This window comes from Uranotaenia lowii, chromosome 1 (genome assembly GCF_029784155.1).
Source record: "Uranotaenia lowii strain MFRU-FL chromosome 1, ASM2978415v1, whole genome shotgun sequence".
NCBI classification, from domain to species: domain Eukaryota; kingdom Metazoa; phylum Arthropoda; class Insecta; order Diptera; family Culicidae; genus Uranotaenia; species Uranotaenia lowii.
Window position 1 is genome coordinate 199,867,065 of NC_073691.1, and position 26,206 is coordinate 199,893,270.

Genomic DNA, 26,206 nt, shown 5'->3' on the forward strand with positions numbered 1-26,206 from the left:
GACAATTTTGACAATTTTGACAATTTTGACAATTTTGACAATTTTGACAATTTTGACAATTTTGACAATTTTGACAATTTTGACAATTTTGACAATTTTGACAATTTTGACAATTTTGACAATTTTGACAATTTTGACAATTTTGAAAATTTTGACAATTTTGACAATTTTGACAATTTTGACAATTTTGACAATTTTGACAATTTTGACAATTTTGACAATTTTGACAATTTTGACAATTTTGACAATTTTGACAATTTTGACAATTTTGACAATTTTGACAATTTTGACAATTTTGACAATTTTGACAATTTTGACAATTTTGACAATTTTTGACAATTTTGAAAATTTTGACAATTTTGACAATTTTGACAATTTTGACAATTTTGACAATTTTGACAATTTTGACAATTTTGACAATTTTGACAATTTTGACAATTTTGACAATTTTGACAATTTTGACAATTTTGACAACTTTGACAATTTTGACAATTTAGACAATTTTGACAATGTTAACCATTTTGACAATTTTGACAATTTTGACAATTTTGACAATTTTTACAATTTTGACAATTTTGACAATTATGACAATTATGACAATTTTGACAATTTTGACAATTTTGACAATTTTGACAATTTTGACAATTTTGACAATTTTGACAATTTTGACAATTTTGACAATTTTGACAATTTTGACAATTTTGACAATTTTGACAATTTTGACAATTTTGACAATTTTGACAATTTTGACAATTTTGACAATTTTGACAATTTTGACAATTTTGACAATTTTGACAATTTTGACAATTTTGACAATTTTGACAATTTTGACAATTTTGACAATTTTGACAATTTTGACAATTTTGACAATTTTGACAATTTTGACAATTTTGACAATTTTGACAATTTTGACAATTTTGACAATTTTGACAATTTTGACAATTTTGACAATTTTGACAATTTTGACAATTTTGACAATTTTGACAATTTTGACAATTTTGACAATTTTGACAATTTTGACAACTTTGACATCTTTGACATCTTTGACAATTTTGACAGTTTTGACAGTTTTGACAATTTTGAAAATTTTGACAATTTTGACAATTTTGACAATTTTGACAATTTTGACAATTTTGACAATTTTGACAATTTTGACAATTTTGACAATTTTGACAATTTTGACAATTTTTACAATTTTGACAATTTTGACAATTTTGACAATTTTGACAATTTTGACAATTTTGACAATTTTGACAATTTTGACAATTTTGACAATTTTGACAATTTTGACAATTTTGACAATTTTGACAATTTTGACAATTTTGACAATTTTGACAATTTTGACAATTTTGACAATTTTGACAATTTTGACAATTTTGACAATTTTGACAATTTTGACAATTTTGACGATTTTGACTATTTTGACAATTTTGACAATTTTGACAATTTTGACAATTTTGACAACTTTGACAATTTTGACAATTTTGACAATTTTGACAATTTTGACAATTTTGACAATTTTGACAATTTTGACAATTTTGACAATTTTGACAATTTTGACAATTTTGACAATTTTGACAATTTTGACAATTTTGACAATTTTGACAATTTTGACAATTTTGACAATTTTGACAATTTTGACAATTTTGACAATTTTGACAATTTTGACAATTTTGACAATTTTGACAATTTTGACAATTTTGACAATTTTGACAATTTTGACAATTTTGACAATTTTGACAATTTTGACAATTTTGACAATTTTGACAATTTTGACAATTTTGACAATTTTGACAATTTTGACAATTTTGACAATTTTGACAATTTTGACAATTTTGACAATTTTGACAATTTTGACAATTTTGACAATTTTAACAGTTTTGACAATTTTGACAATTTTGACAATTTTGACAATTTTGACAATTTTGACAATTTTGACAATTTTGACAATTTTGACAATTTTGACAATTTTGACAATTTTGACAATTTTGACAATTTTGACAATTTTGACAATTTTGACAATTTTGACAATTTTGACAATTTTGACAATTTTGACAATTTTGACAATTTTGACAATTTTGACAATTTTGACAATTTTGACAATTTTGACAATTTTGACAATTTTGACAATTTTGACAATTTTGACAATTTTGACAATTTTGACAATTTTGACAATTTTGACAATTTTGACAATTTTGACAATTTTGACAATTTTGATAATTTTGACAATTTTGACAATTTTGACAGTTTTGACAATTTTGACAATTTTGACAACTTTGACAATTTTGACAATTTTGACAATTTTGACAATTTTGACAATTTTGACAATTTTGACAATATTGAAAACTTTGACAATATTGACAATTTTGACAATTTTGACAATTTTGACAATTTTGACAATTTTGACAATTTTGACAATTTTGACAATTTTGACAATTTTGACAATTTTGACAATTTTGACAATTTTGACAATTTTGACAATTTTGACAATTTTGACAATTTTGACAATTTTGACAATTTTGACAATTTTGACAATTTTGACAATTTTGACAATTTTGACAATTTTGACAATTTTGACAATTTTGACAATTTTGACAATTTTGACAATTTTGACAATTTTGACAATTTTGACAATTTTGACAATTTTGACAATTTTGACAATTTTGACAATTTTGACAATTTTGACAATTTTGACAATTTTGACAATTTTGACAATTTTGACAATTTTGACAATTTTGACAATTTTGACAATTTTGACAATTTTGACAATTTTGACAATTTTGACAATTTTGACAATTTTGACAATTTTGACAATTTTGACAATTTTGACAATTTTGACAATTTTGACAATTTTGACAATTTTGACAATTTTGACAATTTTGACAATTTTGACAATTTTGACAATTTTGACAATTTTGACAATTTTGACAATTTTGACAATTTTTGACAATTTTGACAATTTTGACAATTTTGACAATTTTGACAATTTTGACAATTTTGACAATTTTGACAATTTTGACAATTTTGACAATTTTGACAATTTTGACAATTTTGACAATTTTGACAATTTTGACGATTTTGACAATTTTGACAATTTTGACAATTTTGACAATTTTGACAATTTTGACAATTTTGACAATTTTGACAATTTTGACAATTTTGACAATTTTGACAATTTTGACAATTTTGACAATTTTGACAATTTTGACAATTTTGACAATTTTGACAATTTTGACAATTTTGACAATTTTGACAATTTTGACAATTTTGACAATTTTGACAATTTTGACAATTTTGACAATTTTGACAATTTTGACAATTTTGACAATTTTGACAATTTTGACAATTTTGACAATTTTGACAATTTTGACAATTTTGACAATTTTGACAATTTTGACAATTTTGACAATTTTGACAATTTTGACAATTTTGACAATTTTGACAATTTTGACAATTTTGACAATTTTGACAATTTTGACAATTTTGACAATTTTGACAATTTTGACAATTTTGACAATTTTGACAATTTTGACAATTTTGACAATTTTGACAATTTTGACAATTTTGACAATTTTGACAATTTTGACAATTTTGACAATTTTGACAATTTTGACAATTTTGACAATTTTGACAATTTTGACAATTTTGACAATTTTGACAATTTTGACAATTTTGACAATTTTGACAATTTTGACAATTTTGACAATTTTGACAATTTTGACAATTTTGACAATTTTGACAATTTTGACAATTTTGACAATTTTGACAATTTTGACAATTTTGACAATTTTGACAATTTTGACAATTTTGACATTTTTGACAATTTTGACAATTTTGACAATTTTGACAATTTTGACAATTTTGACAATTTTGACAATTTTGACAATTTTGACAATTTTGACAATTTTGACAATTTTGACAATTTTGACAATTTTGACAATTTTGACAATTTTGACAATTTTGACAATTTTGACAATTTTGACAATTTTGACAATTTTGACAATTTTGACAATTTTGACAATTTTGACAATTTTGACAATTTTGACAATTTTGACAATTTTGACAATTTTGACAATTTTGACAATTTTGACAATTTTAACAATTTTGACAATTTTGACAATTTTAACAATTTTGACAATTTTGACAATTTTGACAATTTTGACAATTTTGACAATTTTGACAATTTTGACAATTTTGACAATTTTGACACATTTGACAATTTTGACAATTTTGACAATTTTGACAATTTTGACAATTTTGACAATTTTGACAATTTTGACAATTTTGACAATTTTGACAATTTTGACAATTTTGACAATTTTGACAATTTTGACAATTTTGACAATTTTGACAATTTTGACAGTTTTGACAATTTTGACAATTTTGACAATTTTGACAATTTTGACAATTTTGACAATTTTGACAATTTTGACAATTTTGACAATTTTGACAATTTTGACAATTTTGACAATTTTGACAATTTTGACAATTTTGACAATTTTGACAATTTTGACAATTTTGACAATTTTGACAATTTTGACAATTTTGACAATTTTGACAATTTTGACAATTTTGACAATTTTGACATTTTTGACAATTTTGACAATTTTGACAATTTTGACAATTTTGACAATTTTGACAATTTTGACAATTTTGACATTTTTGACAATTTTGACAATTTTGACAATTTTGACAATTTTGACAATTTTGACAATTTTGACAATTTTGACAATTTTGACAATTTTGACAATTTTGACAATTTTGACAATTTTGACAATTTTGACAATTTTGACAATTTTGACAATTTTGACAATTTTGACAATTTTGACAATTTTGACAATTTTGACAATTTTGACAATTTTGACAATTTTGACAATTTTGACAATTTTGACAATTTTGACAATTTTGACAATTTTGACAATTTTGACAATTTTGACAATTTTGACAATTTTGACAATTTTGACAATTTTGACAATTTTGACAATTTTGACAATTTTGACAATTTTGACAATTTTGACAATTTTGACAATTTTGACAATTTTGACAATTTTGACAATTTTGACAATTTTGACAATTTTGACAATTTTGACAATTTTGACAATTTTGACAATTTTGACAATTTTGACAATTTTAACAATTTTGACAATTTTGACAATTTTAACAATTTTGACAATTTTGACAATTTTGACAATTTGACAATTTTGACAATTTTGACAATTTTGACAATTTTGACAATTTTGACAATTTTGACAATTTTGACAATTTTGACAATTTTGACAATTTTGACAATTTTGACAATTTTGACAATTTTGACAATTTTGACAATTTTGACAATTTTGACAATTTTGACAATTTTGACAATTTTGACAATTTTGACAATTTTGACAATTTTGACAATTTTGACAATTTTGACAATTTTGACAATTTTGACAATTTTGACAATTTTGACAATTTTGACAATTTTGACAATTTTGACAATTTTGACAATTTTGACAATTTTGACAATTTTGACAATTTTGACAATTTTGACAATTTTGACAATTTTGACAATTTTGACAATTTTGACAATTTTGACAATTTTGACAATTTTGACAATTTTGACAATTTTGACAATTTTGACAATTTTGACAATTTTGACAATTTTGACAATTTTGACAATTTTGACAATTTTGACAATTTTGACAATTTTGACAATTTTGACAATTTTGACAATTTTGACAATTTTGACAATTTTGACAATTTTGACAATTTTGACAATTTTGACAATTTTGACAATTTTGACAATTTTGACAATTTTGACAATTTTGACAATTTTGACAATTTTGACAATTTTGACAATTTTGACAATTTTGACAATTTTGACAATTTTGACAATTTTGACAATTTTGACAATTTTGACAATTTTGACAATTTTGACAATTTTGACAATTTTGACAATTTTGAAAATTTTAACAATTTTGAAAATTTTTACAATTTTTTACAATTTTTACAATTTTTACAATTTTGACAATTTTGACAATTTGACAATTTTGACAATTTTGACAATTTTGACAATTTTGACAATTTTGACAATTTTGACAATTTTGACAATTTTGACAATTTTGACAATTTTGACAATTTTGACAATTTTGACAATTTTGACAATTTTGACAATTTTGACAATTTTGATAATTTTGACAATTTTGACAATTTTGACAATTTTGACAATTTTGACAATTTTGACAATTTTGACAATTTTGACAATTTTGACAATTTTGACAATTTTGACAATTTTGACAATTTTGACAATTTTGACAATTTTGACAATTTTGACAATTTTGACAATTTTGACAATTTTGACAATTTTGACAATTTTGACAATTTTGACAATTTTGACAATTTTGACAATTTTGACAATTTTGACAATTTTGACAATTTTGACAATTTTGACAATTTTGACAATTTTGACAATTTTGACAATTTTGACAATTTTGACAATTTTGACAATTTTGACAATTTTGACAATTTTGACAATTTTGACAATTTTGACAATTTTGACAATTTTGACAATTTTGACAATTTTGACAATTTTGACAATTTTGACAATTTTGACAATTTTGACAATTTTGACAATTTTGACAATTTTGACAATTTTGACAATTTTGACAATTTTGACAATTTTGACAATTTTGACAATTTTGACAATTTTGACAATTTTGACAATTTTGACAATTTTGACAATTTTGACAATTTTGACAATTTTGACAATTTTGACAATTTTGACAATTTTGACAATTTTGACAATTTTGACAATTTTGACAATTTTGACAATTTTGACAATTTTGACAATTTTGACAATTTTGACAATTTTGACAATTTTGACAATTTTGACAATTTTGACAATTTTGACAATTTTGACAATTTTGACAATTTTGACAATTTTGACAATTTTGACAATTTTGACAATTTTGACAATTTTGACAATTTTGACAATTTTGACAATTTTGACAGTTTTGACAATTTTGACAATTTTGACAATTTTGACAATTTTGACAATTTTGACAATTTTGACAATTTTGACAATTTTGACAATTTTGACAATTTTGACAATTTTGACAATTTTGACAATTTTGACAATTCTAACAATTTTGACAATTTTGACAATTTTGACAATTTTGACAATTTTGACAATTTTGACAATTTTGACAATTTTGACAATTTTGACAATTTTGACAATTTTGACAATTTTGACAATTTTGACAATTTTGACAATTTTGACAATTTTGACAATTTTGACAATTTTGACAATTTTGACAATTTTGACAATTTTGACAATTTTGACAATTTTGACAATTTTGACAATTTTGACAATTTTGACAATTTTGACAATTTTGACAATTTTGACAATTTTGACAATTTTGACAATTTTGACAATTTTGACAATTTTGACAATTTTGACAATTTTGACAATTTTGACAATTTTGACAATTTTGACAATTTTGACAATTTTGACAATTTTGACAATTTTGACAATTTTGACAATTTTGACAATTTTGACAATTTTGGCAATTTTGACAATTTTGACAATTTTGACAATTTTGACAATTTTGACAATTTTGACAATTTTGACAATTTTGACAATTTTGACAATTTTGACAATTTTGACAATTTTGACAATTTTGACAATTTTGACAATTTTAACAATTTTGACAATTTTGACAATTTTGACAATTTTGACAATTTTAACAATTTTGACAATTTTGACAATTTTGACAATTTTGACAATTTTGACAATTTTGACAATTTTGACAATTTTGACAATTTTGACAATTTTGACAATTTTGACAATTTTGACAATTTTGACAATTTTGACAATTTTGACAATTTTGACAATTTTGACAATTTTGACAATTTTGACAATTTTGACAATTTTGACAATTTTGACAATTTTGACAATTTTGACAATTTTGACAATTTTGACAATTTTGACAATTTTGACAATTTTGACAATTTTGACAATTTTGACAATTTTGACAATTTTGACAATTTTGACAATTTTGACAATTTTGACAATTTTGACAATTTTGACAATTTTGACAATTTTGACAATTTTGACAATTTTGACAATTTTGACAATTTTGACAATTTTGACAATTTTGACAATTTTGACAATTTTGACAATTTTGACAATTTTGACAATTTTGACAATTTTGACAATTTTGACAATTTTGACAATTTTGACAATTTTGACAATTTTGACAATTTTGACAATTTTGACAATTTTGACAATTTTCACAATTTTCACAATTTTCACAATTTTGACAATTTTGACAATTTTGACAATTTTGACAATTTTGACAATTTTGACAATTTTGACAATTTTGACAATTTTGACAATTTTGACAATTTTGACAATTTTGACAATTTTGACAATTTTGACAATTTTGACAATTTTGACAATTTTGACAATTTTGACAATTTTAAAAATTTTGACAATTTTAAAAATTTTGACAATTTTAAAAATTTTGACAATTTTTACAATTTTTACAATTTTGACAATTTTGACAATTTTGACAATTTTGACAATTTTGACAATTTTGACAATTTTGACAATTTTGACAATTTTGACAATTTTGACAATTTTGACAATTTTGACAATTTTGACAATTTTGACAATTTTGACAATTTTGACAATTTTGACAATTTTGACAATTTTGACAATTTTGACAATTTTGACAATTTTGACAATTTTGACAATTTTGACAATTTTGACAATTTTGACAATTTTGACAATTTTGACAATTTTGACAATTTTGACAATTTTGACAATTTTGACAATTTTGACAATTTTGACAATTTTGACAATTTTGACAATTTTGACAATTTTGACAATTTTGACAATTTTGACAATTTTGACAATTTTGACAATTTTGACAATTTTGACAATTTTGACAATTTTGACAATTTTGACAATTTTGACAATTTTGACAATTTTGACAATTTTGTCAATTTTGACAATTTTGACAAATTTTACAGTTTCGTTTTTTTTGACAAACACCTCTTAAAAATACTTTTACAATTTAGATATTTCTGCCGGAAACAAATTTTAACAACATTTGCTAACTAGAAAAAACTTATTTCACAGCAGAATGTCTGCTAAATTTTGCGCCTACCTTTTGTGATCAAAGACAACATATTATCAACATGGCTGGCATTGTTGAACAAAGATTGGATCGCTTCTTCGAAAATAGCATATTATTAGCAGAAGACTGGTAGTGCAAGTCAATGGGAAAGTACTTACTTAACATCTCCTACGAGAAGAGCTCTTTTGTTTAGTTCTAAGAACGTAAAAAAAGATCAATTCACAAAGCGAAAGGTGATACACAATCGCACTGATAATGCGACAGTGAACAAGAAACAATATAAATTCTGAAGTCACATAAAAGTTGCAGCGAGATACGGGGAAGTTGGATCAAATAAAAAAGAGAGAAAAAACCGAACACAAACTATGCTACACAGGCGACGATTGCCGGCTAGTGGCAGTCCATTGTGGTCCTCGATATTGGCCCTGGTCGTGTTGCTACCGGTCGATGGAACCGGAAACCGAACGTCCAGCTTGCCGGCGCTATCGGCATCATCATCAGCTTCCTCGAAGAGCACCGCTAAGTGGGTCACCGGGGGTTTGCAGTTTGCAGCTGCCGCCGTTGCCAGTGCGGAAGTCGGCACCGGAAGCGGAAGTGTAGAAGTGACAGCATTTAATGACGCTGCGGCGGCCGATGGGGGAAAAGTTTCGGCTTCGGAGTTTCTACCGGCTGCAGGAAATTTGGTGGGCGGAAGTGCCGAAGGAATTGGTAAAGGATACCATAAAGGTAAGTGAGTGATTGTATCGGTTTGGAGTTTTCATTTTTGGTCGAGAAAAATACAGCAGCTTTTTCGTTTCGTGCTCGTCGGTACATTATTGGTGGTTTAATTTTATAACTTAATCGTGTCACACTATGAATGGGTGGTTTTGCCAGTGTTACAAGTCCAAAAAGTTGGAAAAAACGGGTAGTTCCAAAAATGAATATTTTAAGAGCGTCTTTCAACGTCGCTATAAGGGTTCGAAATGAAATTCCCGAACGAATCTCGCGTCACGAGCCTATTTCACTTTAAAAGACCAAATACAACTTATGGAAACATTAAACATTGATTATAAAGAAACCTTCTGCCGAAGCCATATTTAATTTCACCTCACTTTCGACTTAAACGCTGGGCAGCACTCCTGCACGTTCTTCGCCATCAAAACTCGTTGATAGATTGACACACATCATTAAAAATCCTTTTCGCAATGTTCCATTCATAGATAAATTGGTTAAGAATCTTTCAAGTTGATTGAAAACACATCAATACTGTCAATAAATTCAGTTTTCAACTACCACTGTTTACTATGATTTGTGACGCTCATATTAGAATGATCCAAGGGTGCATTGATCAGCATATTTTTTGTTTGTGTTTTCGTTTTTCAATGAAATCAAGACATAATCAATTTTTTTTTGTTAGCGTTACTTTATTTTACCACACTTTCATCCCTTTGTCATCTAACTAAAGATTGCTTGCCAACACGGACATCCAATTTAAATAACTTTTTTGGTTTTTTTTTTGTGGAAATATAGCGCAAACAATTAGTTTCTTTTTCAGACAAGACCTATTAAATTGACCTAATCCAGTAGAGTATAACGATTGTTTTTGGCTTTGGGCAGATGTTCCCTCGTTTCTGTTTCCATTTTGGAAAATCTAACCGCAGCGACCGAATCGAGCACATGCTCAGTGAATTGATTTAGCCAATCAAATTTAATTATCGGTGACTTCGGGGCCAACCCGGCCGGATGTGGTCCCATTCATAAGTGCACCCCTGTCTGATTCCGTTCCTTCCCCAATATCAACATGAAATTGTATGTACTTTTATACGGAGAGGTGACATCCAATGCGGAAACCGGATATCTGTAACTTGGATGACAGCCCGAGGACTCATTACTGCAATTTTATCGCTCCGGCAGCAGCCGGATGCAACGTGCCTCTGGATACCTTCCATTCAGATTGTTTGGAAAAACCAAAAAATGTACAGGAAGACGAGCTCTTCTTTTTGTGGTTTTGGACCAGTGGACTCTTTTCAATTTGTGACCACTACCCGTTTGTCCTGTTCTGACATCGATTACTGTTTTTCAAAATCCATTCCGGAAGTGATACTTCTAGCATATATTCAGATGCAATCTAGGATTACTGGACCCATTACGAGTGGACGACAAACCTCTCCCCTCATTGACATTATATTTTGGATCCGGGAAAATGTCTAATTAAATTAATGAATCGAAAATTGGAGTGTCAGTGAAGAGAATGCTTTGACGCCTTGCCTCAAATTTCATTGGAAAAATAATTGATTTGAATTTCGAAACTATACTATGCCCATTTTCGAACTGAAGAGACAGAACTCGGGCAGAATCCTGCAGCAAATTTGGGGTTCAATCGAAGTAAGCTTTTCAAAGAACAGAGAACATCTAATTAGTAGATGACGGATTTCACGCCAAATCGACACAAAGTTGACACCCTCTCAGAATTCAATGAAACTTTTTGGACATAAAGACCTTACCCAAGGTTTTTTGAAACACGAGGTTCTCCGACTTACACAGTAAGTAGGCAAGCAGTGAGCGGGGCTATCAATGAGTTTGTCTACAAACAGGCTAAGATTTTCTGCGGTTTGTTTGTAAATAAACTCCATGAGTTCCACAGTTGCATAGCCTAATTTCATATTCGGTAACACCTCCTATATATACACACCTTGATCTCACCTAGTAATGCAACTTGGAATACTTAGTTTCCCCAAAAATTATCTAGACTAACATTCGAGTGGGTTAAATTTTTCAGACAAAAACTTTTTAAACATTATAAGCTCGAAAATTACTATTATTACACAAATGTTGTTCAAGAGAGAGTTTTGGAAAAATGATTGAATTTTTAGAAAAAAAATCGATTTTTTTTAAATCCTACACTGAGAAAAATTGCATTTTGAAAACTAGAACTCGATTTTCTGAAAAATATCGTTTCAGAATTTTATGATTTTTTTTTCTAAGACGGGTAATAAGAATGCCATACAGTGCAACTTGTCATGGCCGTTGGAACGGGGGGGGGGGGGGAGGAGGTTTTTCGGGTGAAGGTCCAAAAATGCCAAGTAATTGTTTTTACTGTATGTATGTATGTATGTATGTATGTATGTATGTAGATAATCCACCATGGGTGCACGGATTCACCGCAGTTTCGCCAACGTATGCGCTAAATTGCATTCTTTAGATTATAAGTTCGGCCAATCTTCAATGCAAATTACCATATACCCGACACCATGGCTTCGTATGAACTGTCATGTAATGAATGTATTTCGTATACCCTGAGGTTTTTTACGCGGTTTTTTTTACACGGTATTTTTTACTCGGCTTTTTTTACGCGGATTTTCGAATTCACGCGTTTTTTCAGAGAAAATATTCAAAGATTTTTTCAAAGGAAAACACTTAGAATTTTTTTGTAGTTGGGAAAATCTTAGCTCTGAGACTAAGAACGTGATACATGAGATCTGAGACCTGAGACCTGAGACCTGAGACATGAGACATGAGACATAAGACCTAAGACATGAGACATGAGACCTGAGACATGAGACATGAGACCTGAGACATGAGACATGAGACCTGAGACATGAAACATGAGACTTGAGACATGAGACATGAGACGATCTGAATTCCACACTCTCAAATAAGCCTCACTATATTCTACTATTCTATTAATCTAATTGATTTTGTTTTTTATCTTAAAAATAAACTATCATTGTACGCAAATTTTTAAATAATCATGATTTTTACGCGTTTTTAGTAACGTGCATTTTTACGCGAATTTTTTAATTAAAATGGATTTTTAACGTGGATTTTCGAATTTCGGGGTTTTTTTACGTGGATTTTCGAATTAACGAGGTTTTTTTTACGCGGATTTTCGAATCAACGCGGTTTTTTACGCGGTTTTTTTACGCGGTTTTTTTACGCGGGACGAAATACCGCGTAAAAAAAACTTCAGTGTATGTGTATGTCTTATATGTAGAACGAGCAAACAGATTCGTAACCGTATAAAATTCATAACATTCTCAGTGTTATGAATCTACGACAGGTATTCCGCATGCGTGTAGAAACCTACCCAGCTGGCAACTGATTGAACGTTCTTATATAATATTATTAATAAATGATATTGTTATACAACAGAATAACCTTACCTTTATACCCAACTTACATCAAGACACACTAAGCTTACCTTTAGCTGTATCCGACCTTATTCAGTATCATAACCATATTTATTTCCACTTGATCTAAAATAAACAATTTTTAAAGTATTAAAAAATCGCGATGCAAAATATTATAAACAAAACATCAAAAATGATAGATTCATTTTAAGTACAAAAAACTAAGAACAGTAAACATGACTACGTCCAACTAATAATAATTCAAAGAAGTTGTATTATTAGAATAAACGAAAAAAAATTGAGCATACTGTATGTGTATGTATGTAGATAACCCACCATGAGTGCACGGATTCACCGCAGTTTTGTCAACGCATGCGCTAAATTGCATTCTTTAGATTAATGGTTCGGCAAATCTCCAATGCAATTCAACGCATATCTGACACCATGGCGTCATGAATGTATTTCGTGTATGTGATAGTGTTATTTGGGTGAATGGGTCAATCACTTGCACAGCCGTTTTCAAATTCATAACGTTTTGAACGTTATGAATCTTCGACAGGTATTTCGCATCCGTATTTATACCTGCCCAGCTGGCATCTGATTGATCATTGGAATATTTGTATAAATATTCAATAAAACAAATTTCATAACCTAGATTTAGGGTGGCGGAATTCGAACCCTGGACCTCTGGCTTAGAAGCCAAAGACATTCGCCATTAGGCTGAACAACTGATCCAAAACTGATATAGCTAAGCCACGGTTATACAAAACCGGAACTGTTCTTTTTCTTCGTTGTTTCATTTCTATACACTGAGGTAAATTTAATGTTTAGTACCTATCTTGTTTTTTATCGGTTACACTACTGAGAGGTATGATGTCTGAGTAATAATCTTACTATACATTATTTAAACTCTTACCTTTTCCTTTAACTCAATTTTGACCTGTTTTTGAACACTCAATCCGATTTTCCGACTTGTACTCTGTCTCCAAAAACTACTTTCGAGGAATTAAAGATAAACTTAAGTAAAACTTTGTAAATATTGCCTAAAATCCTGTGTTTTTATATGACGATTTGATAAAACAATTAGCTCATTTAATATTGAAGAAATCTAACAAAAAGATTTTTTTTTAAACTATGATCAACCTTTCGATTCGTTGTATCTCAATCAATTTTTGGTGCAAAATAATAATTTAATACTAATCGCAGCGCACTAAATTGGACTGCGCACTTATGACTGCGACATTTGTGCGAACTTGTACATTCGTGCGACCTGTCAAATCAGGGTAAAATCTGTCAGAGTCTTCACGCTAACCTCTTTTCAGTCAACCTTTTTACGGATAACTGCAACTGCAAAACATTGCACGAAATCCAATTTTCAATGAAAGAGATAATATTTTTATCATTTTTTACTGCATCAAAATTGCTCGTATTCGAAGAACAAATGAAAAATCAATTACCGTCATAACTTTAAAGGGGATTTTATCGAAGCTATCATCTTAGTTCTTACACCCCTCTGATCCTAGAAACCGTTCTAAAAATAACAGAATCGATTAGCTGAAAGGAAGTCAAAAAAAAAAATCCGAATCAAATTCCGATATTGCTAATAAAAAAAATGCCGCTGTGCCCATTGCACAAGCGCCATGCATGCGTGCACCGCTGGACAGTCTTCCGCTAGGCGAAACATGAAAGAGTTTACATTTAAATAGTTGAAATTTTGCTTGATTGAATGTCCGGAACCTAACAAGCTCCGCAGAACAGATAACCATTTGACAACAAACACTCGCACCAACACCTGTACACGAAATGCCATCCATAAAAATTCGAAAGAAACTTAACGACAAAAAATGACTCGATAGAAAGAGGTAAAGGTAAAAGATAATTTGGAACTTCCTCACCGAATGATGCTATTCAATTCAATCCAACGCTTGCTTAGATCCGTTCGCCTAGCGTTTCCTGGGAACGAAGCTCCATGTTTCACGTATGAGCCGGTTCCTATTCACCTACCTTGTCTTACATGTTCGGACATGTTTCCAGAAATAATTTTTATCTGAATGATTTCTTGCTTCTTGATTTCCTCCGTAAGCAAACTTAATAAAATAATTCAATTAATGAACACTCCGTGCTATTTCCTTCAATCACTTTTAGCCAATGGCTCTTTTCAAACACAATGCAAGCACTGACCGATCCTACCCCTGCCACAGAATGCATTAGAATCCAAACATTCCCACCATCAATCCACCAATCGAATCAAAACATCATGAGAATAATTAAAATCTTTATAGGGTATTTCTAATATGTAAAATTATCTCGAAATTGACTGGGCTTTGATGAAAAAACCGCAACCACACGATTTCACATCAACCAACATTTCACTGCGCGTGGGAGGAAAAAAACGACCGCACTCGTCAACAGCGCGAACAAGACTCGTGCCAAGTAATTTTTTTTACTAAACATAAAATTTTACATTTCTCATTGAATGTTTATGAACAACTAAAATGATTCTAGAGTAACAATAGTGTAACAATCTCAACTCCAAAAGTTCGAAATCTCATTCCAGGACCATATTCTACAACAGTTTTTCAAAAAGTTTCTCACTTGTTGATTGTAGTTGTGTCCCAAATATTGAATCCCAATAAAGTTAGACTAAGCTTACCAGATTGTCCGGATTTTGACCAGATTTTCTCACTTTATGTGCAAAATCATCAAAAAAATTTCTACTTGTTTTTCATCTTGATTTAAATGGAATAATTCCGAAATTTGCCTGCATATTGGCCGGATTTTTATTGCTGCTACCGCGAATTCGAGGTTATGTCTCTCCTCTTGGGTGAGCTCCAGAGGTGCCAGGTGTCCTGATTTATCAGGATTTGTCCTGATTTTCGAGAGACCGTCCTGATTTTCGAAAAAATCTTAAGTTGTCCTGATTTTTGAAAAGTTGTTCCTAAAATGTCCTGATTTGTCCTGGTTTTCATAAAAACTTCTTAAATATGATCGAATTTATAGTTAAACTATGAGAAAACCGAAAAAATATGTTATAAAATAGTTAAACCCATTTAACAGATGGTAATCTTCGGTTCAGATGATATTCAAATGGTATTTTTCGATATGAACTACCGGCCAAAAAACAAACTGCGTACTGTTGTTGCATAAATCAAGGCGTTTACAGCGCCTTTATTTATGCAATCTAAGCAGAAACCCTTATTATTTTCATGAATCGAGAAGTGTCCTGAAAAATCCTGATTTTTAACTTCGCGTTTTCGACGAAATCACCTGGCACCCCTGGTGAGCTCGAAATTGCTGTACTTTTTAAGCGCAGCTTCCCCAATGAGAGACATTAACAAGCTAACTTTAACTTTTCTGTCTTCGTCTTGCTGGGGCTATCTATCCACTTCGATACTCTTTGCATAGTTCTGCCAATTTGACATGAAAAAAGACAAAATTTCGTTCCATGTCTCCTTCCATAGATAACGGTGGGGGCAATGGAAGAAATCCTGGAGATGATCCGCATGCTGCTGTAGCTGTAGCGCCAGTATTCATCCGTTGCATTTGTTCAATGAGCGAAAAGAACATCCCAAGTAACATTCAAAGTTTTATAGCAGGCTACTAGATAAAGTTTTGGTTTTATAAGAGGCTTGAGGAGTCTAATAAAAATATTGGTGTTACTTGGGATCGCTGTCTGGCTTTCAAAAAACTCCTGCATCTCCATCATGTGATAATAATCACAACACGGGAACTCTTCCGGAATAAAAAACGACCGAAGTAAAAACTTTTCTTAAAACCGTTTATTTGAAACCGGTACTTCCTTAATCAAAACTTACGCATTTTATTAAAATGACGCCGGAAAAAAACAAAAGCAGCTCACCCAGCTTCTGACACCATGTTTTACTTGGTGAAAATACAAAGAACAACTGAACTGATATCTTTTTCTCCTTTTACATGGCGTGTGTCATACTAAAGTGTGGCCATGAAGCCGGCAAATAGACGGCCGTAATACTACAACGGAGGCGTCTCGAACCATCAGAGGAAGATATTTTGTATTCCAAAACGATCGTGTAGGGATCCCATGCCACATCTGGTCATTTCCTCAATGAGTTCTCGAGTTATTCATATAAAAACCATCTCCATAGTGTTGCAAAGCAAACCGGGTCAGCTATTAGTATCAACTAAAAAGATGCAATGGCAGGTCATTGCACTTCCTCCAATGTGTAAACATTCAAAACACTCGCCGTCTTTAAAATTGCAACTCAAAATATATTGATGATAATACCTGAACCGGTTGATAACGCTGCTAATATAAAGGTACAGTTTAATCGTCCTTAGGATCAGTACAGTTTAAACACGATGGTCGCGATCGTTCAATCTGTATTGCTGCTTATCGGCATCGTGGCAGCAAACTTCATCTGTTCTGGTATTATAAAAACGAAAAAAAAACGGTAAATCTCGGAGATTTTAATTTTGTCTTTAATTTGGCACAGCTTCATCGTATTCAGTCCGCAGCCAGCTGCCCGAGCCAGGAACATGTGGAATTAGCCTGGGAAACCGAGTCCTGGGTGGTAATCGGACCGACCTCAACGGATATCCCTGGACTGCTCTTCTGTTGATTCAGCCGGTTGTTGGTCCTTACGTTTCTTACGGATGTGGAGGCTCTCTGATCTCCGACCAATTTGTGCTGACGGCTGGTCACTGCTTCCGAGAAATTCCTGAAAACTACCGGGTGTGAGTGGTTTAAAAATGCTGAAAAAATTCTAAAATAAACAGCTTTAATTCTTCAGAACCAAGGTACGTCTGGGAGAATGGAACATTCTCAGTGAGATAGACTGCGTCGAAGGGCTTTGTGCTGATCCACCAGTCGATATTCGAGTGGCAGGCCATATTGTTCATCCAGACTACACATCCGAGGACTTCCATAACGATATTGCGCTGATCAAACTGGAACGTCCAGTTCAGTTCACCGATTTCATTTCACCAGTTTGCCTTCCTTTGGCCGACAATCTTCGATTGTTTAGAGAAGCTACCAAGAAGTTCTTCGTCATCGGATGGGGAGCTACGGAGAGGGGCCATCAAGCGCCGGGTAAGCTACAACTTCCCATATGGAAGTCAAAACATACATATATTCATCTTCTGTTACGGAATCTTTCAAATGCAGGTATTTTCGGCAGTCAGTACAAACTGGCCGTGGAAGTTCCAGGAGTATCTATGGATACCTGCCAGAAAGAGTATCCGAAGATGATTGACTCGGAAATGTGTGCGGGTGGCCAACGTGGCAAAGACTCTTGCCAAGGTGATTCAGGTGGCAGTTTGGTCCTGAACGACGATGGCTACTGGTATCAGTTCGGCGTGGTAAGCTATGGCCATGGCTGTGGCAAAAAGGGAGTTCCTGGCGTCTACACACGGGTAACCAGCTATTTGGATTGGATCCAGAAGAGGATGCTGGGACCTTTCCCTCCGGAGCCAAAGTGGCCGCTTTACCCGTAAATAATTGCAACATGGAGCCTTATTGTGTCGTTAAACCATAAATTGGAAATTGTTACCCTTTTCTATGTTTCTTTACAAAATTTTGTACAAATTTTTTGAATCAAAATGCTTCATCGATTTGTTATTTTTTCAATTCAATTAGATCAGAAATACAGTCTCCCCACAATCATGGGTCACACACAATTTATTAATCACCGATCATCGGAACTGCTGAAATCTACTGAACTAAAAGGAATTATTTCATAATATTATTTTTAGTACACATATTAATTATGTATGATATGATACCAATCTGCCATGTGTAGTATTTATTTAAAATCTTTTTATTTTTATCAGATGGCGGTACTGAAGCAAATTCAGGTTAGGGTGTAAAAAAAACCTAAGTTCCGAGAAAAAAAAATCACTTTTTTTTAAACGATAGGATAAATAAGAAATTTACATCAAATCTGACACCAGCGAAATTTTTCGATCTTTTTTCTCATACTTTTAGATGACAGAGAAGCAAATTCTAGTGGTAAAAACACTGGTAGTTTATCTAGTTTTCGTTATCCTTGAATGACATGAATCAGTGCGCTTCTCCATAGAGATTTCACTGGGAAATCGTTTGAAATCAACTTAAGAATCAAATTAATACCACCTTTTTTTTAAACGAATCCAAGAAAAAAAAATATAAAAAATGTAATATAACAACCCCCTAAAACATGTATTTGACCAAGAAAAAAACTTCTTAAACTCAAATTACTGATTTTTTGTGATTCCTTCAATTTTAACTATGAAGCACAAAACATTTTTATATGTATTTTTCAAGCCTTACTGAAGATTCATAGAAAGAAAGATAAGTTTTGAATGAAGCCTTAATTAAGCGTTTAGTTAGTTAACCTGTTAATACCGAACGATGATATATCGTTGTTGCGATTGTTATGAGTTATTTTGCTCAACGAATCAGACATATGTTTAAAAAAATTAAAATGAATGTTGTTATATTCATCTTTTTGTGTACAACACAATGTTTTGAATTTTATAAATTTTACGACTACTTTCATTTTGATCAAAATTTTTTTAAACCTCTGAAAACAATTCGGCTTGGTATTAGAAGGTTAATCACTTATGGAACTTTGAACTTTCATTTCAATTTTAAGTAAGTTTAGAATTAAACAAAACAAAAATCAATATAACTTCATCGCCCCCCTAAGCCCTTTCAACGCCCCCCGAAATGCAGAATTGGGCTCACCGCCCCTCACCGCCTCTCAATGCCTCCCGGGGGGCGGTTGGGACCACTTTGAAAACCACTGATCTAGACTGAGCTTACCAGAATTTCCCAGATATTTAATACCACTTAATTTGGAAATGGTCCAGGCAGGTCCGATTGAGTGGATTTCATTGAAAAAAGCCCGTTTTTTTCTGGATTCATTCACCTTATAGGGCGAACAAGAAATTATTGCGACACATTCAACAGGGCATAACTTTTTTTACCATTGCACAATGGGGAAAAAAGTGTATAAAGCGCGGAGAAATTCAATATCTCCTCTCTTACTCGAAACAAATCCACGAAAAAGTACTTTCCTGTAGTGAAAATTTCGTGAAAGTGAAAGCGATTGAACATAGTGATAGGTTTAGACGCCGCACGAACTTACAAATAGAGTTATAGTGCCTTTTTAACCCCTAATTCCCCTATATTTTGTAAACAATCCAGTAAAACATATTTAGACTTCAAAACATTAAACAAAAATTTCAAAAATGTGTAATTTTTTCTGAGAAATCGAATGGAGACTGATTGAGGCACCGCACGCTTCGGAAAATGGAGTTATGGCCGTTTTTACCCTTAATTCCCCTATATTTTTGAACTATTTAAGGAAAAAGCATGTTCGGCCTTCCAAATTTTCAACCAAATGGAACGTAAAAAGTGCGTTTTTTTCCGAGGAATTCAATGAAGGCTGTTTAAGTCACAGCAAACTTCGGAAAATGGAGAAATTACCGTTTTAACCTCAATTCCCCTACATTTTCCAAATTGTAGTTAAGAAAACTAATGTTTGGACTTGAATATTTTGAACCAAATGGGGCTTATCTTGTGTGATTTTTTTCCGAAGAATCCAATGGAGGCTGATTGAGCCACCGCACGCTTCGGAAAATGGAGTTATGGCTGTTTTTACCCTCAATTCCCCTACATTTTTCAATTATTTCAGAAAAAAGCATGTTCGGACTTGAAAATTTTAAACCAAATAAGACTTATTTTATGCATTTTTTTCTGAGAAATCCAACGAAGCCTGTTTGAGCCCCCTCACAGATTGGAAACTTGAGTTATGGCTGTTTTACCCTAAATTTCCCAACATTTTTAAATAGTTCAGAAAAAGTAAGCTCAGACTTTGAAACTTTGAACAAAAATAGACCTATCTTGTGTGACTTTTGTCAAGGAATTCCATTTTTCTAATAGTCAGAAAAAGCATGTTCGAACTCGACAATTTGAACCAATTAGACTTATCTTAGGGGATTTTTTCCAAGGAAATCAATGAAGGCTGTTTGAGACACCGCACGCTTCGGAAAATGGAGTTATGTCTGTTTTACCCTAAATAACCCTACATTTTTCAATTATTTCAGAAAAAAAGCATGTTCGGACATGAAAATTTTGAATCAAATAGAACATATCTTGTGTATTTTTTTTGGAGAAATCCAATGAAGGCTGTTCGCCCTATCGTACGCATTGGAAACAGGAGGTATGGCTGTTTTACCCTCAATTCCCTTCAAAGCCGTGCGAACAGGGGGGGGGGGGGTTTAGGGGGTTAACCCCCCACATGGAGATTTTTTGAAATCAAAGTTTCAGTCCAAAAAAATGAATTTACCGGGAAATCACTTGATCCCAAAAGGTGTTTAAAAATAAATGTTAACAAACATGTCAGAAAATTGGCTCGCCTCAGGCGGAATTTAGTCTTAAATCACTCTCAAGGCATGAGACAATTCATTCTAAGACTGTATATGACGTTCTCTAATCGAATCAATTGTAGATTTCGATTTGCAATTCAGTTATCCTATTGTATTGAATCTCAAATCTTGACACACAGAAACATTAACTCGTGTTTGGAACGGATTTTTACTAAGAAGTGTAACTAAAATTTGAAACCAATCATTTGAACTTAAAAATTCATTCAAAGAATACAAATTCTCAGTATCACACATTGGTAACCATGTGACTGGTGTTGAACACTCACGATAGTCAACAGATTTAGTAAAATAAAACCGAAAACCTAGTATCGATGACTTTATAACACATCACTTTGATTCTTTAAAAAAGGGTAAAAGTCATCTCAAATTTTATGCTCGTATGAAATGTTTTTTCTCAAAAAAACCAATTTCAGCCTCAATTGTATTTCGTGTTTCTCATTCTTCTGAATCCATAACTCCACATTCAAAATAGTTTTGATAAATTGCTCAAGACCTCAAATTTCACATTATTCCTAGGTGCAAAGAATTTAAAAGCTTGATTTGCTTAATTTGGGTGCCTTGAATACAAATATGCAATTAGGTTTTTGTTCAAACAGCTTTGGTTTTTGAAATCACTTTTAAAAATAATTAAAAATCATTTCAATTTTGACAAAACTTCAAATCATTAAAAAAATAAAAGCTTCAAATCAATTATTTAGTTTCTCCAAGATCGCAAATAATTTTCGTTCCGGCGCAAAAAGTTTTAGCAGTCTTCTACTCGTTCACTTTACTCCATTTATACTATTTATTATATACTATACTACATTTATCTTATAACCTGGCAAAATCTGGAAATTTTATTTCAAAATTGTCGTCCAAAATCCGGGCAATATCCGAGCAATATCCGAGCAAACTTTGTCAAAACCTACTTTTCAAAAATCAAGAAAAAAAACTTTTTATTTTTTTTAATACTTTTTAATTTTAATCACCAGATTTTTAGTAGTATTTGAGGTTTTCAAAAAACCTTTCAAGAGTTTATTTATGTAACTTGCTCAATTTTTTCATAATTTAACATAAATTTAATTATTTTAGTGACCAAACTCATTTTTTTTTAAATAATTTGAATAAGTTTCTCATTGTTTATTTAATTCTGAATTTTTGTATTCTGAAGAATAGAAAAACATACTTCTACCTTTTGTTTTTAGGACCAAATATTTCAATTGACGGCTACAAAATATTTCGAAATTCATTATTTTAATTTTCATCAGTTTCTTATTGATCACTCAAGAAATCAGACAGTTCCAAACCTTTATTTTGACAGAAGAAGTTGTCATTGATGAATTGAACATGTTGTTTTATAGATATATGAAGTTATTATCGAGTAGGTATATGTTTTGAATGAATTCTCTGAAGTTCAAAATAGATTTTTTTTCCTTAATCATGATTTTACAATTCAAATCGTAAATAAATATTTCTTTTTAATTTCTTCCTAATATTTCTTAAAGTTCAAAAAAATACAGGGACATTTTTAAATCAAGCCTTGAATTGAAAATGAAGAAAACGGAATGTTGAATATGACGAATTATTATCGTTTTGCTGAATAATTTTAAATCATGATCGATTTTTTACCTGGTCTGAAATTTATCTTTAAATTCGGATTTAAATTCTATTTAAATCTGGGTGATTATTTTTTAATTGTATTTCTATGATTCTTATGTTCGAAGCATTAAATTCTTGTTTTAACTCAATCTTTTAAATTGCATTCGTTTTCTGTTTTTTCGGAAAAATTCAAGTTAAATTTGTAAACTTGACTTTGTAGTATTTATTTTTAAGCAAATGTCTAGTTCAGGATAAGAAGCATAATTTCAAATAAATTATTGATGACTTGCCTGAAAGAGGTATGATTCTAAACTTTGAAAATCTGTATTCTGAATTTTGAATTCAGCCTCCATTCGTTTTCTCAGAAACAATTACACAAGATAGGTCTATTTTTGTTCAAAGTTTTCAAGTCTTAGTAGGTTTTTTTTCTGGATTGTCAACAAAATATAGGGGAATTAGGGGTTAAAAAGGCAATATAACTCCGTTCGTAAGCTTGTGTGGCGTCTGAAACGATGTCCAATCGTTGTTCTAGAAATTTTCACTAAAGGAGAGTTATAGATTTATATTGTGTAGGAGGGAAGACATTGAATTTCTTCGCGGTTTATACACTTTTTTCCCGATTGTGCATTGGGTAAAAATCAACAAAATTCTGCACACCTTCTCATTTATGTGTAGGTATTGTTTACATGCTGTCAAACTCGTAGTAGTGTTTTTCACTACTTTCTCTCTAAACACCTCTGATCGTGGATATGTCCCGGGGAAGTAGGCGTTGGTACGATAGAAACGCACGCGTTTTTTCGTCGTTCGGGAAAATTTTGTTTATTTTCAATTTAAAAAGTGAAATTTGTAGTAAACTTTGAGAAAGTAAACTGATACCGGATGGTCCGCGAGTTTGTGCTACCAGATATAGTCCAATCTAGAATTGGAGGGCGTTTAACTGTGTTTTTTCTAAGCCCATTTGCGAGAGCGTTTAAAACGAATAAAAGCTCTGTCGTATTTCCGGAGGATTCTTTTGCTGGAAAAATTATGTGTATTGGCCTGTGTTGTGTGTACCGGAAATTCTGAATCCCTAGCTCAAAATAGTTTCTGGTTTGAAACGTTGAAGTTTCTAATCGTGTTAAGAAAAAGTGATCGTGATCTTCCTGCAGAGCAGTCGATTATTTTTTTGCTTCGCGTTTGCTGGTTGTTTTGTAAAAAATAGGTATTATGATTTTCCAAGACTCTGCTCCTGTGGAAAAATATAACAATTATCAAAACAAAAACTTAAGTTTTCGCTGTTTTTTTAGTTTTAAAAATTATCTTAACTAAACGATTATACTTAAAGTTCAATCTTGTGATGGTTTTGTTTCGTTTTTTCGTTTTTGAAACAACTGAACCCACCAAATTGCCCTCAGTTTGTTTCAAAAGAGAAGTTTTGGGACAAAAAGTAGCGGGAAATTGAAGGAGGAGAATGCAGCCACCTGAAATACAGATTTGATGAAGTATAAGTGGGATAAACAGATCAATAATATGACTGGGAAAAGTGTGTATGCGAGATACAAAAAATATAGTCAAAATATTTCTTACAAAAAAAGATAAATATTTTTCTCAAATGTTTTAGGAATTATCCGTTATGCTTTTTTAAAGTGTACCTACCCTTTGGGCAACACTCGTGCTAAGCTAGAATATAAACAGATGAAGTATGTCAAATTTGATCATCATCATTGGACAGACAGAATAATCTTCTCATTTCAAGTCCATTCATTGGCTTTCTTTAAACTTTCTCAGCTAAAGCGTTGAAGTGGGGTCTGAAAATTGATCCCCAGAGTGTCCAACAGGGTTGTCAGTCAAGGAGTGACGATATTTTGCGGAAAAGTTCTGCTTTGGAATTAGCTTAGAAATCAGATATGGGAGCCGAGAAACCAGCATAGGTTGGCTTCGAGACCGAAAATTGGCTGCTGACTCACCAACTGATTAAATCTATAATTAAATCCGTAATATGCTGGTGGAATCGACTTTTGAGCAAGTCACACCCGTTTGCCGGCTGCCAGGAAAGTTTTTCGCCCATGGTGCAACAATAACGCATAAAATGTTGATCCTTTTTCATGGCCCCAGTAAAATTTACGAGAGACGAAACGACCTTCTAGAAAAGGAGCAACATATGTGAGCATAATGTTTCTCGGAGCAGCTTAGGTTCGGTACCTTTCGCTAGGAACATAAAAACTTTCTGAACAAGCTTTAAGCCGATTTTCGCAAATTTACCGGACCTGATTTGTGAATCTATGGAGCCCCACTTTCTCTCTAGGGCTGTTCCTAAACATCCCTAGGCGGGAAATCTTCTTGGAAGGAGGAAACATGCATCGCAGCTAGAAATCAAAGGCGAAGGATTTGTGCCGGAGCTTTCTTCTTTTCCAAACGAAGGCGGGATTGTCGAAAAAGTTATTTTTTCTTTGCCTGTTGTCCGGATTTGTAGACTGGAAGCCTTTGTGAACGAATCTTTCAAAAATCTGCCATCATCTATCTCTCTGGAGGATTAGCGAAGGCTTGATGTTTTCGTGTTTCAAGAAGTGATTTTCCTTTTTTTTTGGCAAGCGTTTGGCTTTAAGTCTTTCAAAGTGCTATTTCGGGATAATTGAAATGTGCGAGGTAGATTTTATTGTCCTTTACAAATCAGATCCGAAAGTAAGAGAGAAAAAGAAAAATCGGACATTATCAAGTAAATATGACAGTTAAGTTATATCATTCGGATCAATTAGTCAATTATTGATTAATTGGTTGATTTCTTTTCTTATCGGAATTGTTGCCTGACAATCTTTAATATCATGTAGATAGTATAAATTCGGGCGCCTTGTTAAAGTTCCCAGAAATACAAAATTCTAAAACTGCAGTTGACGAGAACGTTATTCAGTATGCTGTTTCGGTTTTGCAAACTGGAATTCAATCAACTGAACTGGATGTTTCAGTCTATTTTTAGAATTCAACGACAGAAGGCTCACACTGATGATGAAG

General features: G+C 31.3%; 1 protein-coding gene across 6 annotated transcripts in view; it reads left to right on the forward strand.

Moving 5' to 3' along the window:
* LOC129743504 (CLIP domain-containing serine protease B4-like) overlaps nucleotides 1–26,206 on the forward strand; it is a 170,969-nt gene that overhangs the window by 7,180 nt on the left and 137,583 nt on the right. For 2 of the 6 annotated variants that reach the window (XM_055735559.1, XM_055735554.1), the window contains exon 2: nucleotides 9,301–9,848. In XM_055735559.1, coding sequence (XP_055591534.1) covers nucleotides 9,488–9,848 — 361 coding nt within the window. In that variant the 5' untranslated portion in view covers nucleotides 9,301–9,487. Of the gene's footprint in view, nucleotides 1–9,022; nucleotides 9,849–17,703; nucleotides 17,945–18,000; nucleotides 18,300–18,374; nucleotides 18,824–26,206 lie in introns of those variants that run through there. The other 4 variants (XM_055735567.1, XM_055735541.1, XM_055735536.1 and 1 more) reach the window with 4 other exon arrangements.